This window comes from Carcharhinus amblyrhynchos, chromosome 15, assembly GCF_965287045.1.
Source record: "Carcharhinus amblyrhynchos chromosome 15, sCarAmb.v2.hapA, whole genome shotgun sequence".
NCBI classification, from domain to species: domain Eukaryota; kingdom Metazoa; phylum Chordata; class Chondrichthyes; order Carcharhiniformes; family Carcharhinidae; genus Carcharhinus; species Carcharhinus amblyrhynchos.
The window spans coordinates 55,697,668-55,725,375 of NC_137338.1; the positions used below are offsets into that span (position 1 = coordinate 55,697,668).

Sequence of the window (27,708 nt, forward strand, 5' to 3'; positions counted from 1 at the left end):
AAGTATAATGAGAGAAAATGTGAACATGTCCGTTTTGGCAGGAAGAATGGACAAGCAGCATGTTATCTAAATGGTGAGAAATGTTAGAACTTTAGATATAGAGGAATTGGGTGTCCTGGTATCTGAATCATAAAAAGGTATTATGCAGTTCCAGCAAGATTTGGAAGGCAAATGGAATGTTGTTGTTTATTGCAAGGGGGATGGATTATAAAAGGGGGGAGGTTATGTTACAGTTGTACAGGGCATTGGTGAGACTAGATTCTGAAGTACTGTGTACAATTTGGTCTCTTTAGGATATAATTGCCTTAGAAGTAGTTCAGAGAAGATTTGCTCACCTGATTATTGGGATGAAGAGGTTATTTTATTAGGTAAGATTGGATATGTTGGGATATGCCTGTATCCATTGGAGTTTCGAAGAACGAAAGGTGATATTATTGAAGCATATAAGATTACTGAGGGGACATGAACAAGGGGAAGCAATTTAAAAGTAAATAGTCTTGCATTTAAGACAGAGATGAGATTTTTCCCTCACAGAGAGTCAGTTGTCTGTGGAATTCTCTTCCTCACAGTGCAATGGAAGCAAGGTCTTTGAATATTTTTAAGGCTGAGCTAGATAAATTCTTGATTGATTCAGGAGTCGAAGGTTATAAGGGGTAGACAGGAAAATGGAGTTGAGACTACAATCCGATCAGATGGCGGAGCATGCTTGAGGGCCCAAATGGCCTACTCCTGTTTTAAATTCATATGTTTGTATGAACAAACTGTCACCTCGTTGAGAATTGCATTACACCATTTCTTTTAGAATGTCAAAATAATGGGAAATTATAGTTTGGCTATTTTATTGTTCATTTCAATATAAAATGCAATCTGTGATATCAATTTCATACCGATCATTCTATTAGTACTTATTCACTTAATTTATGTAACGTCTCAGTCTTCAACCTCGTGGCATTTTAATTTTCTTTTCTCATATTCACATACTTTAAGTCAGATGTGGAAACTTTGATTAATGCACCCTTGGGTATTCCTTTGTGGAGTTTAAACAAGCAGTAATTTTAGAGGAAACATTCCCAAATCTCAGAACAAACTGTAGGTTTCTGAAGCAAGTTGATATACATTTTATTTTTTGTTTGAAAGATTGTGTTTTGTAATCCTGTTTTAGATGCTGATCTGCATAAACTGCAACAAACTTGGTTGCTGGGATTAACTTCACTAATTAATCAACAAGACCGAAATTTTAGAAACTGTGGCTTCTTTCATAACTGTGCAACATGGTTGAAAAGCCAAGTCCAAACATCAGCTCTGGATGTGAAGAGGTATTATTTAATGAATAAATATACCTTTTCCCTAATACTTTGTTCACCTCTAAATATGTTTTCCTGTGAGAAGCTAACCCTTATCCACCCTAATAAGTTTTAGTTTACCTGTTGTGTAAAGCAGCTACTTAATTATATTGCATACTTTCTTGGTCTTATAATGTCCTATGACATATGTACCATTACATCATGCAGTTAAATTTGAGGTGAGGCTTTTTTGCATTATGTATTCTTAGCAAATGTAATTACTCTTCTTGAACTTCCAGTCTTGAGAATTATGTAGGAAAGGTCCAGCTGCAGTGTGATGATAAGAATGTTGCCCAGAGCTAAGTGATTTCTTATTGCATACAAATATTTTGTTGAAAAAAGAACAAGCAGCAAGCAAGCATATTGTCAGATTTTGAATACATTAGTATTTTAGATCGATGTTTTAAATTATATTTATTTATATAATTCAAATATTAAGTAATCCAGTGATACAGTTTATTAGTGCGTTGCCTTAGAGATCGGGAGAGTCGCATTCAAAATATGGTCCCAGGTGACATTTTGAAATGTACTTAAGATGGAAAGGCAAGTGAATAGGGCAGTGGTTTTTCATGTAGCCAAATTGAAGAGAAGGGACTGATGAACAGAAATAAGTACTTCAAAGTTTGAATCAGAAGCAGCATGAACTATTTCTCTGGAAGTAGATCAGAATGTGCACCTGTTTTGTTAACAAGCTGTAGTCAAGTGAAGTGGCCAAATCAAGGGAAAACTAGGTGAAAGGAAAAATGCTTTTTTAATTTTGTTTTCAATTTGGAAGCAGGGTGGCAAACTGGGGAATAAAACTAAAAACTAACCAACAGTTTATTGCACCATAATTTCAAAACACTTTCATCTGATGCAAATTATTTGATACTATTCAATATCTGAATGACCTGACAGTGACTTTAGGATCACAGTGCCCCATTCTGTCTTCAGGAGAAAATTGGCATTCATTCCAACAGCCTATAAACGGTGATTTAACCCTCAACTTTTAAAGGTATGGTAAAATAGATTCTTTTTGTGCATTTTTAAATGATGCAAAGGAGATAATGAGAGAGAAAATAAACTACAAGCACGAACTAGCAAGGAATATTAAAACTGACAAGAGCTTCTTTAAATATATAAAAAGAAAGTGAGAATTCAAAGTGAACACAGGCCCCTTAGAAAACGAATCCGGGGAGATAATTATGGAGAAGAAGGAAATGGCAAAGGAGTTAAACAGATATTTTGTATCAGTCTTTACGAGAGAAGATACTTTGAACATCTCATTCATACTAAAGAATATGGGGGAGGAATTAAGTACCATCACCGTCACTAGAAAAATAGTATTAGACAAACGAGTGGGTCTAAAGGCAGGATAAGTCCCTTGGCCCTGATGGCTTGCATCCTAGGATCCTAAAAGTAGCTGCAGAGAAAGTAGATGCATTGATTGGAACTTATTAGAGAATTGGAAAACTGCCAATGTGACACACCTATTCAAAAAGGGAAGGGGGCAAAAAGCAGGTAACTATAGGCTGATTACCCTAACATCTATTGTTGGAAAAATGTTGGAATCGATTATTAAGGAAGTATTGGCAGCACGTTTGGAAACTCACAATCTAATCATGCAGGATCAGCATGGCTTCATGAAAAGAAAATAATGTCTGACTAATTTATTTGGGTTTTTCGAGGAAGTCTCAATCAGAATATTTAGAGGGAAACCAGTGGATATGTTGTGTTTGGACTTCAAGAAGGCATTTGACAAACACCTCACTAAAGATTAAATCATAAATGCCCATGGTGTTGGAGATGGTATATTGGTATAGGTGGAGAATTGGCTAATGGGCAGGAAACAGCAAGTGGGGATAAGGGGTTCGTTTGCAGGTGGGTGACCTGTAACCAATGGAATTTCATAGGGATTAGTGCTGGGACCACAACCATTTACAATGTCATTAATGATTTGGAGGGAAGAAGGAAGTGAATGTACTGTAGCCAGATTTGCAGAGGACACAAAAATAGGTGAAAAGCTAAGTTGCAAGAGGGATACAATCAGTTTACAAAGAGATATTGATAAGTTAAGTAGGTGGGCAAAAAGTTGATGATGGAGTATAATGTGGGAAAGTGTGAAGTTTGTTTTGGAAGGGAGAGTAAAAGGACAGAGCATTATTTAAATGGAGAAAAATTGCAGAAAGCTGCAACACAAAGGGACTTGGCGGGGGCGGTGGTGGTACTTGTGTACAAAACACAGAAAGCTAGCACACAGATTCAGCAATTTATCAAGATGGCTAATGGGATGTTGACTCTTATTTCAAGGGGATTTGAGTATAAGAGTAGAGAAGTCGTGCTGCAACTGTACAAGATATGGTAAGACCACGTCTGGAGTACTTTGAGCAGTTTTGGTCCCTTTATTTAAGGAAAGAAATCATTTCATTGGAGGCAGTTGAGTACAGGTTCACTAAGATGATCCCGGTCTGAAGGGATGGTCTTGAGACAGGTTGAGATTCTATTCATTGGAATACAGAAGAATGAGAAGTGATCTCATAGGAAACTGAAAATCACCTGAAATAAAAAATGGCCTGCATCGTTTTGTTCTTTTTGGAAGTAATCTAAAATCATATTTGTGTTAAAACTTGCTTTATTGATAATTATCTAATTCCTTGAGAATTGTTTGTGGTTGATGTTCATTCATTTTTTTTCCTCCTGTAAAGCCTTCAGGTGCTTCTTTCCTGCACATACACATTGCTTGATAAGCTGAAAGCAACTCAACCTCAACCTCTTGGTCATCTCATAACATTAGTTGAATGGATGGCTCCAAACAACTCTGAATGGGAAAATCTGAGGCAGAAACTTACTCCACAGGTAAAACGTAATGTCCAGCCTAACATAAACTTGCATCCATTTCTTTTATTCATGAAAAGTGAGTGTCACTGGCAAGACCAATATTTGTTCCCCATCCCTGATTGACCTTGAGAAGAAGGAAGCAAGCCACCTTCTTAACCTGCTACAGATCACCCGGTGTGGTCGATACATCCAAAGTCCAGTTAAGGAACTTCCAGAATTTCGACCCAGTGAAGAAATAACAATTTAGCTCCAAGTCAGGATGGTGTGTAGCTTGGAGAGGAACTGCAGATGCTGGTGTGCTCATGTTTGTGCTTCTTGGTAGTAGAAATCTGGGTTTGGATGGTGCTGTTGAAAGAGACTGTGTTGCTGCAGTACATCTTGTGCATGGTACACATGTTGCTGCCACTGTGAGTCAGTGGTGGAGGGAGCCAATGTTTAAGGTGGTGAATTGGGTGTCAATAAAGCAGGCAGCTTCATCCTAGACGGTGTTAGACTTCTTTAGTGGTCTTGTGCTCCACTCATCCAGGCAAGTGGGGTGTATTCCATCACACACCTGACTTGTGCCTTGCAGAAGGTGGACAGGCTTTGGGAATCAGGAGATGAGTTACTGGCTGCAGAATTCCCAGTCTCTGACCTGTTCTTTAGCCACAGTATTTATATGGTTGTTTAAGTTTCTGGTAATTATAATTTAACTCTTGTAAATTTATATGCTTCTGAATTTCTTCTGGGTAATCCTTTAATGCAATGATACAATATTGTTTGAAATTTAATTCATTGAATTGTAACTTCAGCCACTGTATTCAATGATTAAATGTCACTTGATGACCTAACATGACTGGTAATTTTACTGTTTATAATTAAAAATAAAATTGATTTCTTAATGCCATCTAAAAGTTTAATGATACGTAACTTGCAAAATTTAACATGTGTTTTTTTCACAGTGGCTGAGTAAAGTGTTGCTGATGGAGCAGCTGAGTCTGAACAGAGATGCTTTGTGTGCTGGCACTGATATTTACTCTTCTGACAAGATACCAAATCATTTGTGTACCACAGCATTATTAAACCAAGTGCTATTACAGATACTAGAAGCTGATAACTTTAATGAACAGGAAGAAATTCATTCAGTCATGTCTACATCACAAAGTAAGTTTGCTTGGGAGTAAAACTAAATCACTGGTGTTAGTCATGTTGTTAGATAATTAACTACAGATATAAATATCTGTTAATTAAAAATCACTGATGCATGTGAAATAGTTTATGACCCAGACAGCTAAGAAAATGATTTAATATTTATAATTCAAAGAACAACCCAGCACGGGAAACAGGTCCTTCGGCCTAACGAGCACGCGCCGCCACTCCGACAAAGCATTTTCCTACACCTACCTTACCCCGTGTGTATTCGAATGGTACCCCTATTGTAGCCAGATTCAGGGGAGAATAGTGTAGAGTCAATTTGGTACACCAATCAGCCTAAGAGCACATCTTTGGGGTGTGGGAGGAAACCAGAGCACCCGGAGGAAACCCACGCAACCACAGGGAGGATGCGCAAACTCCCACAGACACTGGCCCAAATCCATGTATCTGCACAGCTAGCAGTGGTAGTCACTGAGCTGTTGTGGTGCCCGTCTGCTGGTCCAGGTTTAAGCACACACAACGACATGAAGTACTTGTGCATGATTCGCAAAAACCCAGCCTGCAGGTGCAGCAGGTGGTCAGGAAGGCTAATGGGATGCTGGCCTTCATAGCGAGGGGGATTGAATATAAAAGTAGGGAGGTCTTGCTGCGGCTGTATAGGGCATTGGTGAGGCTGCAGCTGGAATACTGTGTGCAGTTTTGGTCGCCGTACTTACGCAAGGATATTTTGGCCTTGGAGGGAGTGCAGAGGAGGTTTACTAGGCTGATACCGGAGTTGAGGGGGTTGAGCTATGAGGAGAGGCTGAATAAACTAGGCTTGTACTCGTTAGAGTTTAGAAGAATGAGGGGAGATCTCATTGAGACGTATAAGATGATGAATGAGATGGATAGGATAGAGGTGGAGAGACTCTTCCCGCTCAGAAAGGACAGTAGGACTAGGGGGCACAGCCTCAAGATAAAGGGGGGGTGCGGTTTAGAACGGAGTTGAGGAGGAACTTCTTCACTCAAAGGGTGGTGAATCTCTGGAATTCTCTGCCCGTTGAGGTGGTGGAGGCTGCCTTGCTAAATATTTTTAAGACGCGGGTTGATGGGTTTTTGACAAGCGAGGGGATTAAGGGTTATGGGGAGAGGGCGGGAATGTGGAACTGAGCCACGACAGATCAGCCATGATGTTATTGAATGGCGGGGCAGGCTCGAAGGGCTAGATGGCCTACTCCTGCTCCTATTTCTTATGTTCTTACTAGGCCACTCTCAAAACATCCAAGAGCAGCCCACGCACGACCCACCGTGTGCATGCCCCTCGTTTGACAACAAGGTGGACCGACACCTGTGGATTAAAAGAGACAAAACATTAACATGTAGTATTACATTTCCAGTATCGACCCGAGGCTCTGACCCTTCTTAAAACTGTCTTATATAACCCTCCATCCCTGTTTCACTCATGTGCCTATCTAAGTAAACCTTAAACAAGTCCAGCATGCCTGCCTCCACCACCTTACTTGGTAGCGCATTCCATACCCCCATGACCCTCTGTGTGAAAAACCTTCCTCTAGTATCCAAATTATACTTCTCCCCCCTTCACCCTTAGATCGTGACCTCTCGTGATAGTTGTCTCCAATCTAGGGAAAAGCCTGCCACTGTTGACTCTATCTATACCCCTCATTATTTTATACACCTCTATCAGATCCCCCCTTAATCTCCGTCTTTCTAAGGAGAAGAGCCCCAGTTTTCCCAATCTTCCCTCATAACCCAGTTCTTCCATACCAGGCAGCACCCTGGTAAACCTCCTTTGCACTCTCTCCAGGGTCTCCATGTCCTTCCGGTAGTAAGGTGACCAGAACTGGACGCAGTACTCCAAATGCGGTCTAACCAATGTTCTGTACAACTGAAGCATTAGACGACAGCTCTTATACTCTATAGCCCTTCCTATAAAGGCTAGCATTCCATAAGCTTTCTTTGCAACCTTCTCCACCTGTGTTGACACCTTCAGAGACTTGTGCACTTGCACTCCCAGGTCCCTCTGCATTTCTATACTCTTAATTGGTCTACCTTTTATCATGTAACTCCTCCCTGCATTATTCCTTCCAAAATGCATCACCTCGCATTTGTCAGGATTAAATTCCATCTGCCATCTATCTGCCCCAGTATACCAACCTGTCCATATCCTGCTGTGTCACCTGACAATCTTCCTCAGTATCCGCCAATCCTGCCATCTTGGTGTCATCTGCAATCTTGCTGATCACACCACGTACGCCCTATTCCAAGTCGTTTATATATATTATGAAAAGAAGAGGTCCCAGTACTGAGCCCTGTGGCACACCACTGGTGACAGACCTCCAGCCAGAAAAGGACCCTTCCACTACTACTATCTGTCTCCTGTTGCCTAGCCAGTTTTCAATCCATCTAGCTACCTGTCCTTGTATCCCATGTGCCTTAAATTTTTCTATCAGCCTACCGTGAGGGACTTTGTCAAACGCCTTACTGAAATCCATATAGATGACATCAACGGCTCGCCCATCATCAACCGTTTTTGTCACCTCCTCAAAAAATTCTACCAGATTCGTAAGGCAAGACCTCCCCTGAACAAAGCCATGTTGTGTATCCCTAATCAGATCGCAACGCTCCAATTGCTTATACATCCTATCCCTAAGAATTTTTTCCAACAATTTTCCTACCACCGATGTCAAACTCACTGGTCTATAATTACCAGGGTTATCCCTACTGCCCTTTTTAAACAGCAGTACCACATTAGCTACCCTCCAGTCCTCCGGGACCTCACCTGTGTCCAAAGAAGAGACAAAGATTTGCATCAGAGGCCCAGCAATTTCACCTTTCACCTCCCTAAGCAGCCTGGGATAAATACCATCAGGCCCTGGAGCTTTATCCGTTTTTATGATACCTAAAAACCCTAACACTTCCTCCCTCGTAATGGATATTTCCTTCAAATGATCTACAACTCCCTCCAAGACATTACAAGACACCAAACCCCTCTCCTTTGTGAATATCGACGCAAAGTATTCATTCAGGATCTCCCCCATTCCCTCAGACTTGATGCATAGCTCCTGTCCTTTGTCCCTAAGAGGACCAATTTTCCCTCTAACCACTCTCTTGTTCCTAATATAAGAGTAAAATGCCTTTGGATTTTCCTTAATCCTATCAGCCAAAGCCATTTCATGCCCCTTTTTCGCCCTTCTAACTCCCCTTTTAAGCTCCCTCCTACTCTCTCTATATTCCTCCAGCGCTCTCTCCGTTCCCAGTTGTTTCAGCCTAACATATGCCACCCTCTTCTTCCTGACCAAGTTCTCAATATCCCCTGTAATCCACGGCTCGCTAATCCTGCCTTTCCCATCCTTCCTCTTTACCGGCACATGCCTTTCCTGCAACATTATCAGTTTGCCCTTGAAAGCCTCCCACTTGCCAATCGTGGACTTGTCCGCTAACAACCCCTCCCAATCAGTATCCTTCAGCTCCTTCCTAATCCGGCTATAGCTCGCCTTCCCCCAGTTCAGCACCCTCCCTTCGGACGGCACTCATCCCTTTCCATTTTTATCCTAAAGTAGACAAACTTGTGGTCACTGTTAGCCATATGTCCGCCTGCTGCAACCTCAACCACCTGCCCCGGCTTACTACCCAACACTAAATCCAGTATAGCCCCCTCCCTAGTCGAGCTAGTTACGTACTGCTCCAAGGACCCTTCCAACACACATTTTACAAATTCCTCCCCATCAGTACCCCCAGCTCTAGGCACCTTCCAATCCACTCCAGGAAGATTAAAGTCACCCACTACAACCACCCTATTCTTTCTGCACCTATCTAAAACGTCTCTACAAATACCTTCCTCCACTGCTCTTGGGCTGTTGGGTGGCCTATAGTATACCCCTAGCATCGTAATTTCTCCCTTTCTATTCCTCAATTCCACCCACAGCGACTCAATCCCTAACTCCTCCATATTGTCCTCCCTCTGCACTGCTGTGATGTGCTCCTTAACTAACAATGCCACCCCACCACCTCTCTTCAACCCTTCTCTGTCACACCTGAAACACTTATACCCAGGAATATTCAGCTGCCAGTCCTGCCCTTCCTTTAACCACGTCTCCGTCACTGCCACCACATCAAGGCCCTAAGCTCATCCGTCTTACCCATTACACTCCTCGAATTAAAACAGACGCAATCCAACCCTCCAGGCCCACTCAGATCCTCCTTTCCCCTGATAATTTTCCTTTCACCCAAATCTACCCTGTCACCCAACTCGCTCCCGATCCCAGTGCCTAATAAGCTATCAGTCTCATCCCCACCCCCCCTCCATATGAGTTTAAACCCTGCCTAAACACTCCAGCTAACCTCCCAGCTAAGACATTGGTACCCCTCCCATTCAAATGCTCCTCATCCTTCCTGTACAGGTGCCCTTCTCTCACAAATACTTCCCAGTGATCGAAAAAAGTAAAGCCCTCTACCTTGCACCAATCCCTCAGCCACGCATTCAGCTGCATGATCTCATTATTCCTAGCCCTGTTGGTACTAGGCAGCAGCCCAGAGAATGCCACCCTGGAGGCCCTGCTCTTCAGCTTGGCCCCCAACTCCCTAAATTGCCTACATTCATCTACCCTACGTCCTTTTCTCCTATGTGTATTATTATTTCTGCCTGGGTCTCCTCTCCCTTCAAAATTCCTTCTATCCTCCCCGATACATCCTGTACCCCTGCTCCAGGGAGGCAGACTACCATCCTTGAATCATGCTTTTGCCCACAGAACCGCCTATCAATTCCTTTGACCCTCCCATCTCCCACCACTATCTCATTGCCAGCCCCCTTCCTTCCCTCTGAGTCATTCTGCCCCTCCTGTCTTTCCTTTTGTACCCCTGCCTTTTGGGGGGCCACTGGGGTGGTCTTTGGACCAGGACTATTCTTCTTCTTCCTCTTCCTCCTCCTAACAGTTACCCACCCATCCTGTCCCCCAGGCCCTGGGACCTCCACTTGTTCATGGTTCATAGCCATTAACTCCTCATTCTCCCTAACCAGAAATGCATCCTCTAAACGCAGCTCCAGTTGCCTGACCCGGGCCCTCAAATGCTGCAGCTCTAAACACTTGACGCAGATGTGGGCCTTCGGGAGACGTGATGCCTCCAAGAACTCCCACATATGGCATCTGACACAGCTAAAGCGCCTTCCCATAGCCCCTGCCATGTCCTGACCTCCCTTGGAATTATATGTACCGAAATGCAACACCGGAAAGATGGGACCGGCAACTCACCTTCCCTAAGCTTGCTCTCACCTAAGCCCAACGAGCCAAAGCCCTTATAGCTCTCACTCAGCTCCCACTCACTCCGCTGCCCACTCCCAACACTGCCCGCTGTCTATTACTGCCTTCTTTTTATACCCCCCTCTCTCCCTTCCCACCTAGCCCCTCGCCTAACTTCCGCTACAGAAATAAAAAGTACTCTCAGAAACTCCGCGAACCGGAAATGAAGTCAAAAGCTTTTAAAGTAAATCCAACACTCACCACAGCCACCAGGTACACTGCTCCGGAGAACAATAAGCAAGCAGCTTGTGGAATGATATTTCTGTGGTTAAACACTAACAGTGCAGTGGTCAATATGGTGCTAGAACCATATATGTTATAAATATACAAACCTTTTTTATGGGAAGAATTTTAGTTTGAAAGGTAACTAAAATGAAAATGTGTATGCTTTAATAGTAAACAGTCCCTGTAGAATAGCTATTTTTTTTTCTGTGTTTAAATTGCATATTTATTTATTCTATTTGATTAATCTGACCATCATCACTGCTGTTCACATTGTCAGAGGCATCTTGATTTGTGGATAGAATCAAATTTGGGACAAGAACTTGAAAGCAATTCCAATAATAAATTCCTTTTGTTCTTAAACTACACAAGTCCACTTAATATTCAGACTGCCTTTACATCCATAAAATCTGTCTCCCTAAAATGGACAGAATTAGGAGTTCTCATCTTGGGTACTGCTGTGGGAAGCCACTTATCACCACTTTAATTAGAATTTTTGAAAAATAACTATTCACCGCATCGTCTGCTTTCCCTTAAAATGATGACTCTCCTTGCTTAATCCTCGTGTTTCTAAATGTTGGCCAAAGTAGCTCAAATTATGAAATTTGTGGGTTTTCCGACTGTTAACATTTAGAATATAATTACTCAGTCTATCACTCCCTTCGTGAATGGAGATGGCTACTCTTCAGTTCTGTGGCACAGTAAAGAAATTTTAAAATAATGGCCAGAGCCTCCACTATTTCCTCTCTTTACCTCTCCTTAATCTATCCAGTGAGATGATGTATTCAATGCTGTGTACCTGTTGGGCAGTCCAGTTACATGGGTTTTGGCATACCTGTGTGTCCTAACTCCCTCTCCTGCCATTGTAGATGGTTGCTAAGTTCTCCCCTAAAATATCCCCATATTATGACATTTCTGGCACCGATCTTATTGACCAAGCTAATTAAAGATACAATGTAAATACAAGTTCTTAATAATGGCCACAGATTGGCAAGCCAAGATTCATAAACACCTCACCCTCTTATGATGTATCCAGTGCTTCAGCAATTACATTTTCAGTGATTAATGGAATTGTATTATCCTATAGACTGAAGACCCTTGTACTGCACCTACCCTTTAACTCTAACTTCAAAGTATAAATAATATTAACCTGAACTCCCACATCACCAATCAACGAAAAGCAATTAAACAAAAGATTGGTAGAAAGAAGGGTAGGGCCGATTAAGGACCAAAAAGGAGAATATAGCATGGGATGCAGATGACATGGCTGAGATACTAAATGAGAGCTTTGCATCTGTCTTTACCAAGGAAGAAGGTGCTGCCAATAAAGTGGCAGCAAAAGAGGAGGAAGTTGAGACACCAGATGGGCTAAAAGCTGATAAGTATTGGATAAACTAGCTGTAGTTAAAGTCATCAGGACCAGAGTAGAGACATCGAGGATATTGAGGGATGTAAGGGTGGAAAATACAGATCCCCAGACAGACTGATACCTTTATTTAAAAAAAGAAATTGAGGCCAGTTAATAGGTAAAAGAATGACACAAATGTCATATTTTAAGACATTCAATGTAACAAAAAAAGGAATGTTTGCGTATGTGGCAAATTCTACTTCAAACTACAGAACAGAATTTTTCCCTTTTTACTTGTAGCAAAAAAGCATTTTGGAGGATACATTACTCTGCCCTTTGAGTAGGCATTCAATTCTTTAAGATTCTGTCCAAAATGACTCTTTGCTTTGGAGATTTTGCTTTGTTTCCTTTCTCAATCTGGTAACTTTTAACTACAGAAAAGCCCTTTATGATAAGAGTATTATTGGAGATCCTCCCTTGAACACAAATTAAATGAACTTTTCTTTCACAAATTTGGTCTTTTCAATCCTAGCATGGTTTCCATCCGCAATCTATCACAGTGAACCATAGAGCCTTTCAGCTTCGTTCTCTCTCCCTCTCTCTGTATGTCTCTCTTTCTCTCTGTCTGCCTGACTCTGGAAGACTAACCACTCTGTGATAGTCAGTGAGATATTAAGAAATCCTGTAACACGATACACAATGCCTGTATCCTTTCCACCTCACAGCCATCACCGTGGCAATTTGATTGATTGTATCCAGGTAGAAATGCTGATAAATTCTGTTTGAGAGCCCAACTCTCTTTCCTCTTGTGCTTTAAACTCCCCATTTAATTCCAACTCTTTACAACCTGACATCTGAACACTTGGACTTTGGAAACTCAGAATCTATTCATTGTTAGCACACTGGCAGCTACCATTATGTTCAAATACAATATCTTCCCAAAACAAAGGTGGTATAGGGGGGCTAAAGAATTGCAAATATTGTACCCATGTTTAGGAAAGGGTATAATGACCAGCCCAGCAACTACAGACCAATCAGTTTAATCTCAGAGGTGGGAAAACTTTAGAAACAATGGTTTGAGACAAAACTAACAGGTACTTGAACACATATGGATTAATTAAGAAAAGCCTGCAAGGATTTGTTGAAAGCAAATCACGTTTCACTCATTTGACTAAGTTTTTTGATGAGGCAATATGGTTAATGTGGTACATGGACTTCCAAAGGGTGTTTTATAAAGTGCCACATAACAGATCATGAAATTAAAGGGACAGTGGCAATATGGTATGAGGTTGGCTAAGTGAATGGAAACAGACAGTCGTGGTGAAAGGTTGTTCTTTTGGACTGGAGGAAGTTACATAGTGGGGTTCCCCAGGGGTTGGTATTGGAACCACTGCTTTTCTTGATCTATATTAATGGCTTAGTATGTGAAAGGATGGGAAATGGGATAAAAGACAAAGGGGAGGCCTGCGATAGGGTGGAAAGCAGGAGAAATTAACTGGCAAAAGAGATGGTGTACGAAGTCAAAGGAAGTGAAAGTCTATAGGAGGTGTGAATGGCAAATTAATGAATGTCTGTCCTAATGCAAAAGAGAAAAAGAGGAAAATAAGACAATAAAATGAAAATCTGCAAAAAAGCACGCACAATGGGCAGAGGCTACAAATTGCTGAACTCAGTGTTGTGTGGAAGGCTTTTAAGTGCCTAATCATAACATGAAGTACTGTTTCTCAACTTTTAAGCTGTACTTCATTGGAACACCTCAAGAGACCAAAGATGGATATCAGAATGAGGAAAAAGGTGGAAAATTAAAATTGCAGATAGTCAGAAGCTTGGGATCACACTTGTGTACTGATCAGCAGTATTCTGCAAAGGGATCTGTGTTTGGTTTCCCTATTGTAGAGGAGGTTGCAACATGAGTCATGAATGCTACTCTATTAAAGTGGAAAAAATATGTACATATATATTGATTAGATCTGAAAGAACTGCTAGGGGACTTGAGCAGTAAGAAAAAAGGAGGGAAAAGGGCAGCCATTGAAAGGTGTTGTGGGGAGAATAGGTGATATTGGGAGAGATTGAGGAATGGATCAGAGGGAATGGTCCCTCCATAATGCTGAAAGGAGAGGGGAAGGTAGATTTGGAGGTGGCATCGTGGAGTGCCAAAAATGGTGAAAGGTGATCTGTTGAAAACTGAGGCTCCTTCGATGGAATGTGAGGACACAGGGAACCACATCATTTCTGGGAGAGAAGAGAAGGGGTGAAAGCCATTATCATGTTTGAGGACCCTGTCAGCCATGGTGGATGGACTGAAGTTGAAATTGCATCATCAGAAGAAATGCATAGAAACGGAGAAGCTTAAAGAATGGAATGGAATCCTTGTGGTAAAGTGTAGTTCAGGTAGCTATGGTCTTGTGGTGAATTTTGATTGATAACCTATCCCCAGAAATGTAGCTTGAGAATTCAAGGGAGGGGGAGAAGGGGAAGAGTCAGAGATGTACAGTGTGAAGGCGAGAAATGGGTGGAAATTGGAAGCAAAGGTGATGAAACTTTCCACGTCAACTAAGAACAGAAAAGAGCACCAATTCATTAATGTACTAGGAAAAGTGGTGTACATCAAAGAGCTAGAAAAAGGTCCCACAATAAAAGGCAGGTGCAGCTCAGACTAATATGGGTTCCCATAACAATTTTTTTTTATTTGGAAGAAATAAATATAGTTAAAGAAAATGTTGTTCAAGGTGAGAACAAATTTAGTCAGATGGAGAAAGCTGATGGTGGATGGAGGAGCGTGATGGTGGTGATGTGCCTCCAGTCAAGAAAGAAACAGGGAACCATAAGACCATCCTTGTGAGGGATGGAGATCTAGGGAGATTAGACCTGTTGAAAAGGAAAAGGTTAGGACCAAAAAGCCGGAAATTGATGAGGTGACTGAGGACAGCAAAAAGTCACAGGTGTTCTTATGGTCTCATGGGAGAACTATAAACCAAACTTACCAAATAACCCTCAAATATAGAAATCGCTGACATGATTTCATTTTTTGTAGCTTGAACATTAATCTAAATCAACATAAATTAACTGATAAATTGGTTGGTAAAAACTATAATTTGCACATGGGATAGCAAATATAATAAAGACCATCTCATGAAATTACAAGCATTTGCATCACTCCTCACACCAATATTACACCATTTGCTATCTGAGTCTTTCTACCTTGGCCTCAGGTTGGCTTTCTCACTTTCCCACTCAATCGATTTGGCCCTTAAATTGGGTTCACTGGCAACCATATTCCATCCAAGATCCCTGGAGATGATTCTCACCTGAATAGTACACTCCTGTAAAAGCTCCTTAGCTAGATTCATGATAGTCTTGTTAGCACAGACTTTCCCCAGAGATTCCTTTATCCGACCCCTTTAATAGCTCTCATTAAACAGTGTCATTGACTCTGGCAAAACTGAAGAAACAGCAGTTAAAACTGTCCAATTCACAATCCCTGCTCTAACCCTGTTTCCAGCTTTTTATCCTGTTTAACTGCATCACATGTGCACAAATTCTTACTGTGCTTCTCCAATCTCCTTTTACTGCAGCTTTCCTTTGTGTCTAGTCACAAAATTTCTGTCTTAACTCCCTCTCTGTTGGTACTGCTTCCAGGCCAGAAATCACCAGGTCACCCAGGCCAGTGTTTTTAATGATTATTCAAGAAAATTACAATTGATTGATTTACAATTGTTTCAAACTTAAAAGTCTTTTTCAGACATTCTTAAAAACAATTACATTCCACAGACGCTAAATAAATCACAAATTTTCTTTATGGTACTGCTTCCACGTCAAACTGTGAAGAGACTGGGCAAGAGCAGGGGAAAGTGTTGAGATGGGAAGAATCAGTTCAGTGGGTAGGAACAGGTTGAAATGTTTGGTCTACCAGGGCAGTCTTGTTTTGGGAAGAAGGTAGAAGTGGGTTGGGTATTGGACACTGTGGAGGGGCAATCTCCAAAAAGAGGTGAAGTTAATGACACATCCTTTTTAACTAATTCATTAATCTATTTCCTATTCAAGATACAGATAAATACCCAAATAAACCACTTTAAAACAACTCCTAGTATGAAAAGCTGAGTTTATGCCATAAATTAAATCAAAATACAGTAAAATAAATTAACATGTAAATACTTGTGTCTTAATTGCTGCTTTTGATGCTAATCACACTCTCTTTGGCATTCTACTAGTTTCTCACAGCTGGAGACTGATCTTCTGCTCAGATGAAATTTATGTTATCTTAATTCCTTGCTGGGTTTTCACAAATCTGATCATCCTCTGCTATATCGATCACATGGTTATTATTCATGTGTGAACCACAACTTTAATTACTAGCAGGCTGTCCTATAATTACAACTGAACACAGCTTGGCCTCATTCATCGAGTGTCAATTGCAGAAGCAAGGACAAGGTGCAGTTTTTGCACCTCCTTAACTCAGTGATATTGAGACTGATTGCAGCATTCCAGCTACATGATCAGTTATGTCTTGAAGTTATGGCTTTGTGTGTGTGCACAAGGTATAAACGTATATAAAAATGTTCATACCAGAAGAGCCCAGATTATAACCAGTAATGCAGCCTAGACTGAGTTTCTAACCTTATGGATTATTGAAAACCCAGTAAACTTTGTCTTTTTTTTCTCTGTTGCTTCTTAGCAGATGTGTCAAGTGGCTAAAGTTACCAGCACAGTTTTAGTTCTCACAGTGATGGCTAATGTTAATCAAATAACTGTTTTACACCATATGGGACCTTTTCACAATAGCTGAGATGGTGACGTAACCACAGGATACTGCCATGTTAGAAGAAATGAATCATCCAACCCTTAGCAATGTAGCTAATGATATATCAGTAAAATTGCTAATCGGTTTACTCAAATCTTAATTACTTTTTACAAATGCAAATTATTTCAGTTGATTGTTTTGAAAAGGGTTTTCCAATGTTTTAAGATGATCAGCAAAGGTTCACTAAATTGGTCCCTGGGATGAGGAGATTATGACGTGGAGATGCTGGCATTGGACAGGGGTAAGCACAGTAAGAAGTCTCACAACACAGGTTAAAGTCCAACAGGTTATTTGGTAGCACAGGCTTTCGGAGTATCGCTCCTTCAGCTCCCACTCAGCTGAAGATGAAGCGATGCTCCAAAAGCTTGTGCTACTGAATAAACCTGTTGGACTTTAACCTGGTGTTCTGAGATTTCTTAATGGGAAGGTTAGCCATGATGAGAGGCTATAAATTGGGCTTATACTCTGCTATTTAGAAGAATCCGAGGCAATCTCATTGAACCCTTCAAAATTCTGAAGGGGCTTGATAGGGTAGGCGTTAAGCGTTTTTTTCCTGCTGGCCAAGGAATCTAAAACACGGGGACACAGTCTTGGGATAAGGGGCCGATCATTTAGGTCTAAGATGAGGAGAAATTACTTCACACACAGTGTTGTGAATTTCTGGAATTCTCAATCTATTCTATGGATATTCCACAGTTGAATACATTCAAGGCAGGGATTGATGGAATTTTGGTCTCTGGGTGAATTAAGGGATCTGTAGAATGGCAACAAAATGGAATTGAAGCCCAAGATCAGCAGTGATTGTATTGAATTGTGTCTTTGTGCTAAAGTGTTTTTTTTGCATAGTGAATTGTACTTTCTAGTTGTTTCCCGTAGAGTTCATTTCTTTGCTTCAACATTGTTATGTTACTCGTACAGAGATAGGAGCTAATTGTAATATGAGTATACATCCCGGGGTGTCCCTGATGCACTGCAGTCAAATGCTGAGTAACAACATATCAGTATATCAGTCCACAAGCTCTGGCATTTTAAATCTAAAGTGTGATTATTTCTAACTTACGAGAAGCAGAAAACATAACATATAGAACATAGAAAAACTACAGCACAAACAGGCCCTTCGGCCCACAAGTTGTGCCAATCATGTCTCTACCTGCTAGGCTTACCTATAACCCTCAATCCTACAAAGTCCCATATACTCATCCAGGAGTCTCTTAAAAGACCCTATCTATGGATCAAGTTAGCAGATTCTGTGGTAACCTTCTTAGATATGTCTCTTTAATACTTCATTACATCATTCTATTGTGTAACTCTTCTTTAAAGGTACTCTCTTGCATTTCATTTGTTTTGTCATTGTTTTTCTGTCTGCTTCCATAAGACTAATGTTTATTCTGTAAATAAGAGAATCATGAAAATAATATAACCATTTTAATGCTAGGAGCACACATTGAATTCTATGATGGCGTTTTTATAGTGAAAAATAAATAAGTGCCAGGTTTGTTAAAGCAGTGTCATAATGTTGTCTCTTGTGTATCATGCCTCAGGTGTTGAGCCTGTTCTCTTGATTTCCCAATGGTCATCACAATGGATTTTAAGGATTAATAATGCTTTCTGTGGGATTTTGCAGGCCATCAACCAACTACTTTCTCTACCACACAACTGTGTCCAACATCTAGCACACACAACCTAAATGACCTTCTTTCCTGGCTACATTTATTTTCAAAGTACTGATGTAAGACTCTTCATGAGGCCTTCATAGCCCACTGGCCTCATCCAGTGCTTCAGTCATCAGTCTCCTATCATCACCCTTCATATTATGACTGATGCATCCCTATTAGGTGGGGTGAAGAAGAATATGTTAATATTAATTTCTGTTCACTATTTATATGTATTTCATGTTAGAGGGCACAAGTTAAATAGACAGATTAGCTTTACACTACTTTAGATTTGTGAAATAAATCTGATTTGGTTTATAATCAAAAATGTGGCAACATAATGAAAAGACTCAAGACATCTGAGTGTTCTGTTTCATTTCAGGAGATACTCTGGAAACTCTTATGTTTTGTTTTTGTTTTTACTAGTTGCTGCAGAGATGTTGTACTCTTTGCAATGGTGTGAAGAAATGAAAGATTTTTGTCCTACTATTTTGAAGTACCGTGAGCTGCTTCTTCAATTTGATATTACATATGAAAGACTGAGGAAAGCCTGTAGCACACTGTGTGAAACTCTTTTCAGCAGGTAATCAAACTTATTTTGTGACTAAGCATTTATTAACTCAGTAAACTCTTATTGCATTGTATTATGACTTTTTAAAAATTAATTCATGGGATACTGGCATCAACCAGCATTAATTGTCCATCCTAATTCACCTTGAGAAGGTAGTGGTGAGCTGCCTTCGTGAACTGTTGCAGTCCACGTGGTGCAGGTACATCCACAACGCCGTTAGGGAGTGAGTTTCATGATTATTGACCATGAAGGAAGAGCGATATATATTCATCATGGAGGGAATGAATGTTTATGGATGGGTCCCAATCAAGTGGGCTACTTTGTCCTGGATGGTGTCAAGCTTCAAGTGTTGTTGGAACTGCACTAATCTAGGAAAGGGGAGAGTAATCCAACATATGCCTGACTTGTGCAATGTAGATAGTGGATAGACTTTGGGGAGTTAAGAGGTGAGTACCCACTACTTAGTTCCCAGCCTCTGACCTGCTCTTATAGCCACAGTATTTTAATGGCTGATTTCTGGAGTGGTGCTATACCAGAATACCATGGAATCACTCTGACATTTTGAGATGGATGCTATCCTCTTACAGTGACGGAGCACTCTATCAATATTTATGACCCTGTACCTCAATTGGTCAGTATTTTTCAACTTGGGAGGCTGTGGATTCATTGGAATTTTAACACCTTTGCTCCTTTGTAATATATGATACTTTATGGAACTTTTTTCCCCTTGTTTTGCCTATGTTTAACTATGGCAACATCACCCATTCTGAGACACCCTGAGAAAGTGATGGTGAACCTTCTCCCTGAACTGTTGCTGCCCTTGTGATGAAGTGCAGCAACAATGGTACGAGTTAGGGAATTCCAGGAATTTGATCCATTAACAATAAAAATACTCCAGTTCTGTGTCAACATCAGATGAAGTGTGATATACTTAGGACTTGAAAGTGATGGTGATCCCATGACGTTGCTGCTTATGCGACGTTGACTGCTATATGATGATCCTCTTCAGGCATAGAGATTGAATGGCTGGAAGATAAAAATAATCTTGACTTCTGCTGTAAATATTTTATATCATTGTTTAAAAATAAGTAGAGTACATCAATACTTTAGTGCAAGTGAGCAGTAACTATGCAAAAACAATTTTTTTATTTTGCAGTGCTCCAGTAAGGGGTAAATAATGAGAATCTTGAATCCTGAACAGCGTGTACCAATGAAAATGATCCTGAATGTTTTCTTTCAGACACAGGATTTGCACATATCCTACATTGCAATATCTGATTGACCTTAAAGATCCTATTGATTACATTATTACTGCTTACACAATACCTTGAGAAAGCAGAAAAAGGAATTTAAGGGAACTGGAACTTTAGTATGAAACATCTCTTTCCTCTCCCCATTCTCAAATTCTATTTTTGTAATAGTTTAATCAAAACATTGAACTGGGTTATGTTCTTAACAAGCTTCAGTGATGGTGCTGACTATAATTTGGTCACTAATATAGGATGCAGCGTATAGGATTAGGTTAATTCCTACTTTTACACAGATAACATCTCTAGCAGAATCACATAATGGTACAATGCAGATTGGAGCTATTTGCCCCATCCAGTCTGTGCGGCTCTTTGGAAAAACAGTTCAGCTGGTCTCATAACCCTGCTCTTTTGCCATGTCTTTGAAATTATTTTTTCTTTCAGGAATTTAATTTCTTTTGAAGGCTACAGTTGAATACTTTTGTTGACGGTAAAAAAAGTTTCAATATTAATGAGATTTTCAAAAATGAATCTCAGGTAGAAAGGAGAAAATATAACACTTAACTCCCAGTAGAAGCAACAATGAGCATGGACCTTATAAAGACAAGTAACTACACTTAGATGATCCTGTGTGAAATCCGTGGAATCAACATCAAATCTTCGTAAACCCCATTTGCGAATAAATTACTTCATGTCAGGCACACTTGATCCATCAAATATATTTGAACAGTGGACGAAAATTAAATTATTGGAAGGAAATTCTCTTAATTCTTTTTGTAAAGAAGAGGGAACAGGAGGAGGCCATTCAGCCCTTGAAACCTGTTCCACCATTCAGTTACCTCAATTTATCTGCCTTTTTCTCCAAATTCCTTGGAAGCCTGATTGAACAAAAACCTCTAAGGACTTTTTTCTTCTTTCAAATAGATCATTACAGAATGGATTACTCTGGGCTTTAACTGTATCTCAGTTTCTCACCCAAACAAAAGTGGATGGTGGTTGCAACCTAAAACGACTGTACACTACAGTGGACAGGTAAGGTTTTGACTGTGTCACGAAATAACCTTGGGCACAGACAGGACTTGGGTATTATTGCAAAAAGAGGTGCACTTTCCAAGCTTTTCAATTGGCAGTCAACAGATTTGGCGTTTTCCATGAGAAACCCAGCTTTGGAATGACACCTAACCTCCTGATGATAGATGATACATTTGCTATATTTGAATCTGCAGCTGCATGTAAGAATTTGTTAAAGCGTCTTAATGGGCTTCATCCTGTATTCAAGTTCACCTTTGCAGTGGAGTAAATTAACCCACTTTCTTCGATGTGCTGGTTGAGAAATTGTCAATGGGTTCTCTACTGCTGTCTACTTCAAGCCTTCCCTCACTGGTCAATATATGTGTTAGGTTTCCTACAGTTCCATGTGCGAAAAGATTGGTCTTATCAGCAATTTTGAGCCATTTTCTCACTGTGCAAACTTGATGTTGAATAGGGCACACCAAAGCTATCCTACAGGATATGCTACGTGATCAGATCATTTCTTGCTTTATGTTGCACAGACTTTTGAATGGGCCTAAGGCTACTGTCTTGAAAAGTGCCCAGTCTAGCAAGGGTGAGTCGTCTCAAACATTTGATCAACAGTTAAGACTAGTAATTTCACATTGCTGCTATGCAGTAGCAACACAAATGGTATTCTCCACTAACAGCATGCTGCTGTCAAGCCAATAAGATGTTCTGCCTATCACACAAAAGAGTAATATGCTGTATGAATTTTGGTGCTGGTATTTAGACTGCATTCCTCAATAACATGTGGATCATATCAAACAGCATGTTCCTTCAGCTGTTCAGGCCAGGCAAAGTACTGACTTTGTTTGCTTACTTTGCTTATGAAATTCAGAACATTAGATGTGATTCCACAATTGGACAGTATTTCTAAAAAATCCTGATTGGTTGGTAGTATTATTCTTAGAACAATTCAAGATTATCCTTATTGTGGCTCATTTACATGTACTATAAGCTACATCGATTCACACACAGGGCCCTGTCCTTTGCAAACAGAAATACCAAATGGAATTATCCAGCCTTCCGCACCAGTGAGATTGTCCAGTCCTGCTGACAATGAATCACGTGTTTTGTGGCAGCAAGGGGTGCATTCAACTGGAAACACCATTGCCGGCAGGACCAGAAGATCATGATGCAACTAATGGCAGGTCATCCCTGCGGCAGGTTTTGCGGAAAATCCCTCCATATCCGCGCAGTGTACCTTTTTCAACTGAACAAAAACTTAAAACATAAGAACTGGAAGCAGGAGTAGGCCATTTGGCCCCTTGAGCCTGCACCACCTTTATCATGGCAGATCTTTCTGTAGACTCAGCTCCACTTACTGCCCACTCACCATAACCCTTACTTCCTTTACTGTTCAAAAGTCTATCTATCTTTGCCTTAAAAACATTCAACAAGGTAGCCTCAACTGCATCATTGGGCAAGGAATTCCACAGATTCATAATCCTTTGGGTGAAGAAGTCCCTCCTCAGCTCAGTCCTAAATCTGTTTCCACCCCCTAGTTCTGGTTTTACCCACCAGTGGAACCAACCTCCCTGCTTCTATCTTATCTAATCCCGTTCATAATTTTATGTTTCTATAAGATCCCAGTGAATCTAGTCCCAGTCTTTCCTCATAAGCCAACTTGGGGAATAACTAGTCCCTGATTCATTCTCCGTGGCAATGCCCTGACCGATCTATGTTGAACTGTTTGGTTTGAATTTAAACAAAAGCTTGGCAGTTGTCTGTTCCCTAATGCCTTTTCCATGACAACACCTCTATCAACTAGAGTCCACTTGCCAACCAATCAGTGCATTCTTCTCGTGAAGTGTAAATTGTTGTTCACTTTAGAATTCATATTTTTGCGAATTTGTCCTGATTAGTATAAAATGAAAATCTTTGACAGCTTGTCAGTTTTTTCAACAATATTCATTTCAAGAAGCTAAACTTTAATTATTATTTGAAATTTCCTGCACTGTGTCCCTACATTTATTGTTCGTGGCAGAATTAGTACATTGTTATCTTGATGGTGGAGCTGTTCTATACTGTCTTGTCTTACTTACCTGAAAGAAATCTTACACATTCAAAATTGTATATTTCACAAAGTGGATTTTCTATGGGGTTGCTTGCAGTGTTTCAGAGAGTGTACTGTTTTAAATTTATTCCTTTCTCCGAGTTACGAAGCCAGTTCGCAGAATGGACAGAGCAAGTCCTTAATCCATCTCTTTGCTTGCTCCAAAACCGAATTCAAATTGAATCCAATTCATGGTCCCCATGTGAGAGACCTATTAGATCCAAGCTGACAAGAATAGGCATTAATCTCATGCTTGATGTTAGGCAAAAGATAGAGAAAAAAAAGACTTGAAAATTGCACAGTGTAAAACAGATATTGATGTTTATAGTACCTGTTCCTTTAAGACCATTAAATCTAATTGTTATAACATCCTGCAGCCAATTAGGATCTAATTGCACTTATCACATTGTTTTGTCAAGTTACTTCATTTCTATTTCTGGGCGAGTCTGTTGTAGATTCAGAACTACTTTTTTTAAAATGACTTTATTTTCTAACAAAGGCACCCTCAAAGATTTTATTTATTATGTTTCCTTTCCTTTAATAATAAAAATCTTGCACATATAATTTCTTGTAATTAAAACACCTTGTTCCGGTAAACTCTTCCCTTTTGAGCCCATTTCCAGTATGCTATTTTTGTCATACTAATGTATTGCTATTGATTTTAATTGCTTCTGTTTGAGCACTAAACAGTATTCTCTTCTCTATTCCTATCTGATCTGGGTGTCCTCATAATAAAGAACAAAGAAAAATTTAAGCCTGCTGTTTTCTTACTGTCTCAATTGGTATTTACATTGAAACTAGAACTAGAAACAGGCCGTTTGGCTCTTCCAGCCTGCTCCTCCCGTCATTTTGATCATGGCCAGATCATCAAATTCCTGATTCTCCAACCCCCCTCTCTCCCCTCTCCGCCCCCCCTCCGCCCCCTCTCCCCCCCCTCCGCCCCCTCTCCCCCCCCTCCGCCCCCCTCTCCCCCCCTCCGCCCCCCTCTCCCCCCCTCCGCCCCCCTCTCCCCCCCCTCCGCCCCCCTCTCCCCCCCTCCGCCCCCCTCTCCCCCCCTCCGCCCCCCTCTCCCCCCCTCCGCCCCCCTCTCCCCCCCTCCACCCCCCTCTCCCCCCCTCCGCCCCCCCTCCGCCCCCCCTCCGCCCCCCCTCTCCCCCCCTCTCCCCCCCCTCCGCCCCCCTCTCCCCCCCTCCGCCCCCCTCTCCCCCCCTCCGCCCCCCTCTCCCCCCCTCCGCCCCCCTCTCCCCCCCTCCGCCCCCTTGATCCCTTTGCCCAAAAGCTTTATCTAATTTCTTCTTGAAATCAGAGTTGAGGTTTTGGCTTCAACCACATTCTGTCGTGGTGAATTCCACACATTCACCACCCTCTGGGTGAAGAAATTTCTTCTCACCTCAGTTCTAAAAAGTTTACCTCTTATTCTCAAACTATGATGCCTAGTTTTGGACTCCTCACCATTGGGAACATGTTTTCTGAATCTACCCTATCTAACTCTGTTAGAATTTTATGTTTTACTTCCTCCCAGAATTCCTACAGGCTGCACAGTGCATTCAAATGGGGTGGGGTGCTGGGGTTAATATGCATTGATCTTTTGACTAACTGAAAGATTATTTATTACAAATGGGACTTCCCCTCCAAGCCACTCACCATCCTGACTTGGAAATATCCGAGTTCCTTCACTGTCACTGGGTCAAAATCCTGGATCTCCCTTCCTAACAACACTGTGGGTGCACCTATGCCACATGGACTGAGTGGCCCAAGAAGGCAGCTCACCACCCCCCAGCCCCCAACCCCCTCAAGAGTAATTAGGGAATAAATACTGGTCTAGCCAGTGAAGCCCAATCCCTGAATTTATAGAAAATGTAGGCTTCATAAATAGAGGTGTTGAATGTAAAAACATCTTTTAAACCATTATAAATATTCCTTTTTATTCATTTAGACCACAAGCAGAGTATTACATCCAATTCTGGTCACCACACTTTAGAAAAGTGTGAGCGTCCTTGAAAGGGTGCAGAGTAGATTGAACAGACTGGTTCCGCAGTTGACGGATTTTAGACACATAGTTAGATTGGAGAAGCTAGAATTATTCTCCTTGGAGCAAAGAGGTTGAGGGGAGATTATACAAGATTATGACAGGATTAAATAAAGTAGACAAAGAATAGCTGTTCCCATTAGCTGATGGTACAAAAACTAGGGAACACAGATTTAGCTTTTGGAGAAGATATAGAGGGGTGATGTGAGGCTGTTTTAAAAAACTGCTTGCATTCTGAGCCAGAACTCGCTGCTTATGAGGTTGATGGAGGTACGGGTTAATGAATGTTTTCGAAAAGAAAATTAGTTGGAATTTGAGAAAAATAAAGTTGCAGGGCTGGGTTTGGGACTAATTGGATTGCTTCATGGGAAGCTGGTAGAAGACCACCTCTTTTACAGTAATGACTCTTGACTCCTAAGGCCCTGACTTAGAGTGAATTTTCTGCTTATCTTATAGGTATTGCCACTTCTTGGAACTATCATGAGGAAGTTGGTGGTTGTAGACCCTAGGAAGCATTAGTAATAATTTGACTTTGAAATGAAGGGAGAAAGTCTAATATTGGCCTTTTCTCCCTCCAATCTGAACCCAGCTAAGAGGATGTAATTGGCCCAATCTTTGGGTACAGCTGCCCCTTTAATTTCCTGGCAACTTCTAGTCCCACTTTAGCATGGCTAGGAGATTGTGACCAGGAAGTGTGTGGGCTCCTTCCTGGCTATGAACCCAGTGTATATACAGGATGAATCCTAACATAGGAAACTAGGTTCAAGTATAACATTGATGGAGGTGCCATTGCAGGCAGAAGTCCTGCCATCTTGGAACACTGATGCAGCGGTGAATCGCTGCAACAGATCCATAGCAGACGCCATTTCCCTGGCCCTGCATTCAACCCTGGAACACCCAGATAACAAGGATACCTATGTCAGACTCCTATTTATTGGCTACTACTTAGCCTTCAACACTATTATTCCCAAGAAACTCATTTCCAACCTCCATGACCTGGGCCTCGATCCCTCTCTCTGAGACTGGATTCTGAACTTCCTAACTCACAGACCACAACACCTCCTCCACAATCATGCTCAACACCGGTGCCCTACAAGGCTGTGTTTTCAGTCCCCTAATATACTTCTTATACCTTATGACTGTGCAGCCAAATGCCCCTCCAATTCAATTTTCAAGTTTGCTGATGACACCACCATAATGAGTCAGATCTCAAACAATGACACAATAGAGTACAGGAATGAGATAGAGAATCTGGTGAACTGATGCAGCAACAATAATCTCTCCCTCAATGTCAACAAAACAAAGGAAATTGTCATCGACTTCAGAAAGCATGAAGGAGAACATGCCCCTTTCTACATCAGTGGGGATGAAATAAAGGGTCGAGAGCTTCAAGTTTTTAGGTGTCCAGATCACCAGTAACCTGTCTTGGTCCCCCCATGCTGACACTATAGCTAAGAAAGAATGCCTCTACTTTCTCAGAAGACTAAGGAAATTTGGCAGGTCGGTTACGACTCTCTCTAACTTTTACAGATGCACCAAAGAAAGTATTCTTTCTGTTGTATCACAGCTTGGTATGGCTCCTGCTCTGCCAAAGACTGCAAGGAACTACAAAAAGTCATGAATGTAGCCTATTCCATCACACAAACCAGCCTCCTATCCATTGACTCTGTCTACACTTCCTGCTGCCTCGGCAAACAGCTAGCATAATTAAGGACACCACGCGCCCTGGACATTCTCTCTTCCACCTCCTTCCTTCAGGAAAAAGATACAAAGGTCTGAGGACACATACCAACCCCAACTCAGGAACAGCTCCTTCCCTGCTGCTGTCAGACTTTTAAATGGACTTACCTTACATTAAGTTGATCTTTCTCTCCACCCTAGCTGTGACTGCAATATTACATTCTGCACTCTCTCGTTTCCTTCTCTATGAATGGTATGTTTTTGTCTATATAGAGTGCCAGAAACAATACTTTTCACTGTATGTTACACATGTGACAATAATAAATCAAAAAGACCTTAGTTACCAATCTGAGGTAACACTTTTACTTGTTTGAGAGACCTACAAGTTCCTTTTCCGATATAAGCAGTTGGTGAGTATCTCCTGACAATTGAATGCTACCATCCTTATTCAGTAATTT

General features: G+C 41.2%; 1 protein-coding gene across 1 annotated transcript in view; it reads left to right on the forward strand.

Annotated features, from left to right (window-relative positions):
- ltn1 (listerin E3 ubiquitin protein ligase 1) overlaps nt 1-27,708 on the forward strand; it is a 130,030-nt gene that overhangs the window by 66,120 nt on the left and 36,202 nt on the right. The window contains exons 14-18 of the mRNA XM_080203970.1: nt 1,163-1,316; nt 4,028-4,178; nt 5,102-5,303; nt 19,041-19,197; nt 21,357-21,464. Coding sequence (XP_080060096.1) covers nt 1,163-1,316; nt 4,028-4,178; nt 5,102-5,303; nt 19,041-19,197; nt 21,357-21,464 — 772 coding nt within the window. The remainder of the gene's footprint in view (nt 1-1,162; nt 1,317-4,027; nt 4,179-5,101; nt 5,304-19,040; nt 19,198-21,356; nt 21,465-27,708) is intronic.